Source organism: Myripristis murdjan, chromosome 24 (assembly GCF_902150065.1).
Source record: "Myripristis murdjan chromosome 24, fMyrMur1.1, whole genome shotgun sequence".
Taxonomy (NCBI): Eukaryota; Metazoa; Chordata; class Actinopteri; order Holocentriformes; family Holocentridae; genus Myripristis; species Myripristis murdjan.
Genome location: NC_044003.1, coordinates 10533912 through 10544938, shown reverse-complemented (window position 1 = coordinate 10544938; position 11027 = coordinate 10533912). Strand labels below are relative to the sequence as shown.

The 11027-nt window shown below is 41.7% G+C and overlaps 1 protein-coding gene across 2 annotated transcripts in view; it reads left to right on the top strand.

The window, feature by feature from the left end:
* The first annotated feature begins 251 nt into the window (after positions 1-251).
* The window catches only part of LOC115356170 (rho-associated protein kinase 2-like), a 46214-nt gene continuing 35438 nt past the window's right edge, over positions 252-11027 (top strand). For both annotated transcript variants that reach the window (XM_030047231.1, XM_030047230.1), the window contains exons 1-3: positions 252-726; positions 9244-9325; positions 10234-10334. In XM_030047231.1, the coding sequence (XP_029903091.1) occupies positions 631-726; positions 9244-9325; positions 10234-10334 (279 nt within the window). In that variant the 5' untranslated portion in view covers positions 252-630. The remainder of the gene's footprint in view (positions 727-9243; positions 9326-10233; positions 10335-11027) is intronic.

Here is an 11027-nt window from a genome sequence, read left to right as displayed (position 1 = left end):
CTTTGCTAATTTGTATTAGTCAAAAAAGCAATACAGTAACGTAACGGTATATGGTAATTCCTTTAAAATATTCTTCATTTCAACTTTAGCAGGCTTACTCTGTACAAAAAAACACGCAACAGGTGTTCATCAGCATGGGTTAGATTTTAACAGCATTAGTAATTTCCGTAAAAGAGACATCAGTGTTTTATTTTGAAGGTCAAGGCGGAAGGTGGCTTGTTGTATTCCGGTGCACTTGACGGCCCTGTGCGGCTACAGGTTGGGCACGTTGCGGTCGGGTTGGACTGAGCTGAGCTTACCTGGAGACCGGAGGGCGCACCTGGAGGAGCCGCGCGCCTTCACTCCGCCCCGACACGTCCGCGCGGGTTCCGCCTCGTGTGAAATATTAATTAAAAGTAGCAGAGTGACCCACGGCTTCGTCAGCGGTTCGATAATTAACCTGGCAGTCCGGTCGCCACAAGCCGTGGAGTTTACTGAGGAGCTGGCATGGTGCTGTTCATCCAGGTTTCGTAGCGCGGTGCGCCCGCCGCCCGTGTTTGTCCCCGGACAAACAAAACACAGGTGTTTAGTGTTGTAGTTTTTGTGCGTCTCATTTTTTTTTAACCTCACTGGATATCCTACACTGCTGTCATGTTTGGAGCGGAGAAGAGACTGGAGAGCCGGCTGAAAAAGCTGGAGTCCATAATGAGGGACCCGCAGTCGGCTGTAAACTTGGAAACCCTGCTGGTGAGTTTGCACCGACACTGTGTGAATGAGCAGGCAGGCATAACTCAGACTGGGAGCTGATAAGATACATAGGTGTGACTTGGGTGAAGCCAGATCACCTGAAAAGGTACTTGAGACAGTTGTAAAAAAAAAACAGACACAAACAAGAAAATGAAAAGAAAAGCAAGAGAAGAAGAAAAAAAAAAACTATGTTGCCATTTCTTTTCCTTGTGATCAGGGATGTAAAAGAAGGGAAACTCCACCTAAACTCTGTTATCCACTTCCTTTTCATCAGTCTTTTAGTCTACACCATTCTTGAAATGTAGAATATCCATCACAGTAAGGTTTAAACTGATTTAACTTTTGTTTACTTGACCGCTGTTTGCCTTATTATGACCCCTGCCTGGAGGTAATAGATAACCCACCTTTTTACAACCACTCCATCACAGCTTGTGATCACTACCTTTTAGGTTTGTTGGCTCAGCCTCTGATGAGTATGACCCCTCTCTGACCTGTCCTAAGAATGCCCCAGCCGGCTATTATAAATCCCCAGCCGCTGCAAAGCCTCAGCTCCAGCCTCTGACAACAAATATGGCACATTTTTTAAGCTGATATGAGCTGATACGGAGTGACTTTGCCGTACAGGCCTGTGCCTTGACAGATCTCAGCACGCTACTGACCTAAAACCTGCACTCCCACAGTTTCCTCATACACGACGCTCACAGCACAATCCGATAATACCTGAGGAAAGGAAACAGGGGAAAATGTCTAGACTGGATAAACATGCTTTTCTAGATGGGCTCACTCAGGCAGCAGTGTGCTCAGTCATGCTTTGGCTCAGCAAACTTGAGGAAATGTCTTCAAATATTCTGATTGGCCCGGGGAAAATCTGGTCACTGCTCTAGGTTCCTCAGTAGAGATAAATCAAGCACTGCCGACTGTGATAGCTGCTCAGGACAGATCCTGTAGTGGCATTTGGAGAAGTCTCACTCCCCAGCCAGCCGTGCTCAGGAATCACAACTGATGTCATGAACTCGATTGGATGGGAGGATGAGACAGTTATTGGAGATTGGTTTTCATATGTACTTGCTTTCGGCATGAAACAACTCTCTGTTCTAGCAGTATTACCTGCTGGAGGGAACTGTGTCTATTCTGGGTGGTGGTGAGTCACAAGCAAAGGAAGGCCCATAGACGTGCCTCAAATAGGCCGGGGTAAAGCTCACCCCTCTAAGAATTGTAGAGTGATGTGTTCCTCCGAGCATCCCTGAGTTTACTGAGCTCACCAGACAACAGAACTGATACGGATCAAGATCAGCCCATATCGGCTCTCCACCCAAACCTCGCCAGTCACCAGGTCCGCTTTTAATGGAGTTCGCTTTGTGTGTTGCTCTGTCGTGGGCATAACAATGACCACCATGCTGCCTAATGCAGGGAACAACCACACAGGAAGCTGAAGTCACTTCCTGGAATTGACTTTGGAGATAACCCGCCGTGACCTCACAGCGCCATTTCCTGTTTGTCCACATGTATTTTTTTGTACAAAGATGTTTTTGAAGTGTTTTTTTTTACCTGGAGAACAAAGGATTTTGGTGTAAGGCTCGCACACATGTATGTGTCAGAGATCACTACGCCTTTGCCTTGCTTAGTCACTTAGTAGATTATTAATCTGACATCAAGGTTATAGTTGACAAAGGGTTTTTAAGTGGATAAGCTGTCTTAAATTCTTTTTCATTTTGTTTTTCCTACATAAAACCATTCTTGTAGTTATTTTGCATAACACTCATTTGCAGTGTACTATCAAGGCCTTTGGTTTTCAAACTTTTTCATGTCCCAGACTGTCAGTTTGACTTCATTAACGCTGCAAACTCCCATTTATAGTTATTTCGCCACAGGGGACTCTTATGTGAAAAGACATTTTGCTCTGTCTTATTAAAGTATTAAATGATTAGATGTTTCACGTCATCCCTGAAAAATACATTTATTGTGGTGAAATTTAAATACGTTAAAATGATCAATTACACATTTTTTTTTTTTAATTCAAAGAATTTCCAGTGAATTAAACTGCGGTGAAAAGTTGCGGTAAAAGTTTCATCATTTTGCCAAGGGCAAGCCATCCATGTGGCCTGTAAAGAAGCTTGCCTCATAAGTTTGAAAAGAACTTGTCTCTTTGAAGAAGAGTTTGAAAGACAGGCAAACCACCCGTGTGTCCATTTCTAAGACCAGAATTATGACCAACAAATTTTAAATGCACAGTCAGAATCAGAAATACTTAATGGATCCCAGAGGGGAAAAAGGGTTCCATGTGTGTGTGTGAGGCTCATGAGAAAGGTAGAAATACACTCTGTTTCTCAGTTGCTTAAAAGTGTTGTCAGAAGACACTGTCGTATTCTGTCTAGTCACTCCAGTGTGGGCTGAGAGTTTCTTAACCCTCCCACTCTCGCTACTAAGCGATCAAGTAATTTGAGACAGACTTGTAAAGACAGATCTCCATTTCTTAAGCTCTCTTTCCCCAGGTATTTTCCCTCGTTTGAACTGAATTGTAACGCCATGATCAAAGGGAGACGTTTTTGCATCTTCACTTCAAAAAAAAAAAAAAAAAAAAGAAAGAAGAAAGAAGAATCAGGATCTCTGAGCACAGGAGTGGCATCAGAAGTAGGGATGAGAAGTTTCCTGCAGCAAGGCGCTTTAATTCTGCTGGCCGTGGAGTTTGCAGGCTACGGTCCATGGGTGTTGAGGCTGTCAGGCCGCTGTGGAGGGGAGGAGACAGGCAGAGGGAACCTGTCCAAACAGAGGCCAGCTGGATACAGCACTTACACACGGAGTATCCTCGGGGCTTAAATGAGCCATTGATTTTGTCTTGTTTTTTTTATGAATACAGATGGGTATTGATGCACATGTAATTGTATTTTCTATGGAACCAAACAAGCGAGCAAGTTTATTTATGTCGCACAGTTGATACACATTTGCAGTTGCGAGTGCTTTACAAATGAGCAGATAGGAAAACATAGCAAAATAAGAGAGAAAAGAAAAGTGCGTGCATTAAAAACAGTTAAAAGGACATAAAATATGGAGATTCTGTACATGATGAGTTTACAAGTGTACATCCATTTGTTTTCTTATTGTTAGTGTGTAAAACAATTGGTCATTTATCTGGATGTTTCAAGAACAAAATGTGTTTCTTAGGGTTTTTCTTGCTACTATTCGTCTTTTGATGTTGTTTTGATTGTGTACAGAAAAGCAACCATGTGTCTCTTAGGGCTTGATCTTATGGACAAAAACAAATATCACAGTATTTTTGAGCAAATGCCTTGGGGTATCGATATTGTGATGATATTGTAGTGCTGACCATTGGTTCTTTCACAAAATAATGATGCGAATATGATGACCAGGCAGAAAGAGGCAAATAACAGAACAGCTTAAGTTCAGAGGACTGCAGCCTCTAATGCAGCGTTAAACCCAGGAAAAGACAACACTTATGCCATATCACAATATTCCAGTATTCAAAGTGTCAGATAACATCTAGTCTTATATCACAATATCAATATAATGCTGACATGCCGCCTGGCCCTACAGTCTCCTCTAAATATCATCATCAATATTAGGACATATAATGATGGCTGGAGGAAGCATAAATGAAACAAGTGTGGGTTTTGCGCCTGATTCTCCATTGGGTGGTGCAAGGTTAGATTCTCCAATGTGAGATTTTTTATGTTAGTGTTTTAAATTACATGCAATGGTGGATCTGAATAGTGATGATCTGGTTCAGCTCAGTCAGTATGAGCGGAACAGCATACAGCAAAAAAAAATATAGTGAATAAAAAGAAAATACCAGAGAATTTTTAAGTTGTGAAATCAGTTGAGAGATTGAAATATGTGATTAAGTGACATTACGTGTTGAACGGACAGACATACACATGAATGGACAGAGTCGCATGAGTAGCAGCACCTGTACCACCTGATCCGAAGGTCTCACCTGCCGATGGGGCCAAGAAGATGCATAGACACGCCTTTACAAAGAATGTATAGAAATATGTACAGGTCAAAAGTGTGTAAATTAGTTCAGAGCGTAGGAATGTGAAAAATACTCGAGTGCAGTTTGTATGCGCAGTGCAGGAACTCTGCTTCATCGCACTGCTGCTTGCCTGAGGCTGGTGGCTTCTGGCAGGAAGCACTGCACAGTGTGATGGCTGCTGGCACAAAAAAAGGACCTAAGACACACCGTGTTGCACCTCGGGGCTCTGAGAGGGAGGCTGAAGGAGGTGACGTGTCTGCAGAGTCATTTTTAAACACCACGACGATCGACTCGCGGACTGAGCTCAGCTGATCATATCAAGCACGTTGGATATTTACAACCTGAACAAGAGAAGGAGCTGTGTGCAGGAATCACGCATCACCAGCAGCCAATGAGTTCATAGTGAAGTCAGACAGATGTGTTCAAATTTATTTTAGCTGATACTTAGTTATTACTCTTTATTTCATAGTAAGGTTTATTTCATTAAGGCCTTTGACCCAAAAATGCAAGGCCTGTCCCACAACCAGTGTAAGTTGCAAGGAAACTACAAAGGAAAAAGGAAAACTGTCATTTCCTCTTTTCTGATGAAGCTTGATCACCCCCAGCTCTCATTGCAAATATCCTCACTTTGTGCTTGTGCGTCTGTGTGTTTGTTTCATTCGCTGAGTTCCTGCGAAAGTCGAGCTTCTTAAATCAGTGATTTATCAAGTGTCAGCAGAATATCATTAAGTTCACTCTTGCCTAGTTGTCTAGTGTGAACAAAGTGATGAGTTATGAGTTGAAAACAAAAAAAAAAAGAAAAACTGTAAAAATCTGTTGGTGTGTGTGTCTATGATGCAATGGTTTTTGAAAGCTAGTTGGGATTTTAAAACAACTCTAGTGTGTGTAAGCCTAAGAAGTTAAGAGTTCACATCCATCTTCATCTTCCTCTTAGGCTCAGCCCAGCATTATTTTCACCTGTCTGTTAATCCTACCCAAAACTTTGCCAGAATCAGTGTGCTGACCCCAAGGGCTGAAAAACATGGTAAAAATACTCCATAACTAGGTGTTCTTATTCTAACTTAGCCTCAAAAATTTATTAATTGAATGTACTATGTGCTTAACTGTGAAAATTAATCTGTGAATACCATTACCAGCTGATTACCAGTTAACAAAATATATCCTGATAGATTTCAGTATTTTTTGGCCACCAAGGGAAATTTGTTTCACAGCCATCCATTAAAACCCAGTACAAAGGACACAGGTAACTGTTTCAGTACAAACACATAAATCCCAGAGGCCCGTAAACAGAATCAGTGTATGCCCATAACAGCTTTAGGGAGCTATAGGGAGAGGATAGATTTTCATCCTGTCGGTGTCACTCGGACAGACTGGGCCTCATTAATCAGCAGGTGGTTCGCTTACGGATCTGATTTCTAATTCTGTACGACGGGAGGATGGCAAACTAAAACTGGTGTCAAAAATGAGACAGAGTCTGTATCAAATACGCTGAGATGAAAAAGGCATCTCTATATGTAATGAATTAAAAAAGTTCATTTCCAAAACTCTGTATATACACAGCATAGCATAATTTTCCAGCATTTCGAAAAATAGAGGTAGGAAGTCTGTAAACAAGTATATCGTTTAAATCCTTAATTATGAGGATTTAAATAATATTCATTGAAACAGTGCCACTTTTCCCCTAGAATTTTCTAAATGACAGTATGGTGTTTTGTGACCAAAATGGTTCAAATATTCATTGATTCATTGATTTGTTACCCAGACTAATTATGGGTTAATTTTTACCTTCTTTGTAAAATCAATCCAGTAAATGGCAAAATGGCTTCAGATGTGGTGATATTGTTCAAAGGAAGATGTATCCAGATGAGTTCACACCTTCCCCCACACACACACACACGCACACACATGCGCACACACACTTTCTTTCTTTCTTTCTTTCTTTCTTTCTCTCTGTCTGTCTCTCTCTCAGTTGCACACATGCCATATTTGAATCTTCCAACTTGGGTAAAGATTTACATAAGATTCAAATATTATAGAGTTCAACATGTCACACAGACTGTGGAAACATTGTTTACCCTTTATTATAATTACCAATGCGGTTACAGCACGCACACACACACACACACACACACACACACACACTTACTCAGATAGCATGTAAAAGGACCCCAGATCCTAGAGTGCTCGGTCTGAATCCAGCCCCATAAGCTGTTTGTCCCACAATAGCCTCTCAGGTCTTTCCACCCGTCTGCAGTGGGATGAGGGGTGAGGCATGGGGTTGGGGTGTGTGTGTGTGTGTGTGAGGGGTGGGGGGGGGGTTCTCTTAACCACTGCTATTTAAAGGTGCAGAATTGTTCCACATGCCTCAGCCCACCCACTCACATGGCCCCAGACAAACACACTGATACACACTGCCATTTCTAGCTCCCCCTCCCCGGCCCGGATGACTCCACTTGACCCCTAGTTTTTGGCGAACCACCACCCATCCCACCTGCCCGGGCTCATGCACGGTGACATTTTGGTCCGGTGGGAAACCCGACACCGCTGCTTTAAGCACCGATGACACCGCTAAGGCCCCAGTTTTTAGTTTGATGTTGCCTCCACCCTCCTGTGACCAGCTTTGGTGCAGAGGTCTTGTTTTGTGCTTGACTGATGTGGAAGCCAGGGGTCGAGCTGATGTACGGCGTGTTGCAGGGTGTGAACAGGGTCGGGTCAGGGGCTGCGGTGTCGCTATGTGGCGAGTTTTTGTTGTCTGGTGACATGCCATGTCTTTCCATCAGAGCTTCATTGTCCCTCTGTCATTCCCTGTGTGCTAGCAGACCTGTTTTCCCTGTCCACTCTGTTTCATTTAGGAGCACACTGTTATTCAACACTAATGGGCTGCCAGTTCACAAAAAAATTCCCTCCTACCTTCTCTCGTTCCTTTCTTCCTTCTTTCATTTGTTCATTCATGCATTCAAAACTTCTAATTCAAGTTGGCACGAAATACAGTTGTACTAAATACAAATTAACTGAGACTGGGTGAACCTAGGGCAAGCTGTGCTGCAAAATGTAGTAATTTGCATATTCAAAAATGCAAATGACCACAGCACAGCACCAAGGTTCATGAGTGTTGTTGGTTTATACAAGTTATTCCACTGTCATTGTCACGGGAGAGCTCTGAAAATAGCCAAGCCAGTCCTACCGCTTTGATCTGTTCTGGGGTAAATCCCCACCTCCAGCTCCCTAACACACACACACACACACACACACACACACATGCACATAGCCAGGCTGATGCTGACTATATGGGGCAGCACCTAGGGTGTAAGGAGGCAAACGCACACACACATTTCAAGCTGATGAAGGCCTAGACTTGTTCCCTCAGTCTAGAATAACATCATCATAGTAAACCTACCACTTTTATGGGACTAATTTGCACATTTTACATTTGTCGTTCAGGTAAGCATCATATGTTGTGTGTAGCTAAGTTAACATCACTCAACCAAGCCCCAAAACAAAAACAAAAAAAAGCTTCATAAGTCAGCGATGCAGCGACACAAACAGTTCATTCATATCTTAACTTGTGGGTGAGTCTGCCATTTTAATGCATTTTCAAGCTCAGAGATAAACTGATCCAAAAAATCCAGCGGAGGCCTTGTGGGAGTTAAATCCACCGTTTCCTTCTTAAAATACTTTTCTTTGCTTTTGGTTTTCAAATGGTCAGAGTCGGATATTGCACATTTTTCAACAAGGTGGAGTTAGTCAGTCACGCAGTCCATGACATCGATGGATCTAGAGCTGGTGGCATGGATAAAAAGACAATGACAACATCAACGGAGGAGAGAAAAAACGTACTACTGAAAGCAATAAACACATCCTATTATCAAATAATGAAAAGTTAATCTTATGCAGCGCTGGGCGTTACAGACAAAAGGAAATATCACAGTATCTTTGACAGAGTACATCGGTAGCAATTTGTCAAGATGACCATTTGTGCTTTCATAACATATTTACACACTAGATATGCGTGCTCATTAGTTAATATGGATGTGATAACCAAACAGGTAGACTCAACACCTAGCACAGTCTAATGAGTTATGAAAATTTAATCCAGTTCCTGTAATGCAGCCTAGAAAACCAGAAAAGGCAAATTATGATTGTCTTATGTATTCATATTTTGTGCCATGATGTATGATATTAATTCATGACATTAGTTCACTTTTGCTTGTTGCTATTACCACCATAAATTCAGAGTTTCCCCTGCCCCGGGCAAAGTTAACATGATATTTTCGGGTTTCTCAATTGGATATAGAAGAAGCCGGCCAAACCCAAGTCATAGGAACAATGTTAGATAATATTTATTTTTCTCATGTAATGGCTCCGCTGGAGTTGTTAAAAAAAAAAAAAGTTAACTTGTACCACATTGGGGGAAATCCCAAAGTTAAGTTTTTTTTTTTCCAAGAATCATTGCATATTCATCCGTGTGTTGACATATTTTCCAGAAAGTGTGTCAGTAAAAATCATTTTCCATCTCTGTCTTTCAGGATTCCATTAATGCACTGGCTCTTGATTTGGACTACCCTGCCCTGCGGAAAAACAAGAACATAGACGCCTTCCTGAATCGATGTAAGATCGGTGTTTGATCGTTTATCTGCAGAATGGACGAGCACAAGAGTTTCATGCTTTGCTTCACTTTCGGTGCCGCTGATACTGAGGTTAAATATTGAAAGAAACAAGATGAGGAGCGTTGGTGAAACTGCTGTTACACTTAAACACTATAAACACACGAGTCCTGTCTAGACATTTCCCTGGCTCTGAATGGATTCGGCAAGTAGAAGCATGACTTTAAGAGACTTTCAGCCAAAATCAGGCGTCATCCCTCATCTACACGTTGTGGAGGGAGGAGAGTACACGCTATACAGCTGTAGCTGTGGTTTCTCGACAAGGCTAAGAAACAGATAAGAGCTATATGGAAAAGCGGCTCCATACCAAGAAAAACAGTGAGAATGCTGTTATTCAAATTAACCTCGATTGGCCTTGGTGCTTTTTATTTTCCAGCTGTAATATTGCAAAAGCTTACATACAAATGCCTGTTTTGCTACTGTAGCAGCCAATCAGTTGTTGCTTTCATGAAACCTCGTGTACTCTTATCTTTGCTTGACTGGAGCCACATGCAAGGCTTTAAATAACCACCAGAGACCAATCTGCGAGTAAAATTTAAGCTGCATCATGGGCAGATACCAATCCTTTGCCCAATCTGTGTTTTTCTTGTGAAAAATACTGTGTGTTGCCAAAACGTAATTTACTGTAGGCTGTTGTAATTTTCAGTCTGTGTGCCCCCGTGGCTGCCTGGTGGAAGGGTTTCATGTCTTCTGTAACACCTTCAGCCTAGAACGACTGTGCCTGACCTCGCTCTCACCAAGCTGTTAGCAAATGACCCCTCTGCTTTCAACCACATACTTAAAAGTTTGACCTTTGTGTTGCCGTGGTAACCCACATGACCCCTGGGGCTGTGTGTTCTGTCCGTCCTGCAGATGAAAAGGCCGTGGGTCAGCTGCGAGATCTGCAGATGAAGCTGCAAGACTTTGATAAAGTGAAGCTGATCGGGAGAGGAGCTTATGGAGAAGTTCAGCTGGTGAGATGTTTCCTCCCTCCAACAGATTTGAAGTGTTCTCTGTTCATGTCATAAAATTAATGCTTTGTTGTTGGTTTTTTTTGTCAGACTAAAGAAGCAATTTTAAGACTCATTTGGGTTTTGCTAACTTCAGATGAACATTTTTCATTATTTTTGACATTAATAGACCAAATGTTTAATCGATGAGATTACTAAATGAAAATAATAATTTGAAAGCCCTGGTTTCCATTATCTTTAGTTGTTTTTGTATGTGTGCATTTACACATTTCTTGATCATATTTAATACATACATGACGGTACATAATTAATTATATAGCCTAATATAACAACATCTCATTGCATAATCTAGCTCAAAAATGTCAGTGCTGTCTCCACTAACAGTTCTGTCATCAATAAAAACTCATAGATATGTAACTTTTAAAGGTGAAATTGTAAAGAAGAACTATTTTCTGTATCTGTCACACTCAGTGACATAACACAATAACAAAAAGTTTTTTTGATCATTTAATTACGCAAGCATTTTGCAAGTCAGTGACATCATTGACTTTGACGTCAAAGTAAATTTCAGCCAATGGCCTCGACAGAAAGTAGAAAAACAGAGCCTCGCATCTAAAATTACCAAAGATGGGTTTTCAGAGAATTATGTAAACGTAAAAAGAGACTGGCATTGTATTTCTTAGATGAGTGTGTCGT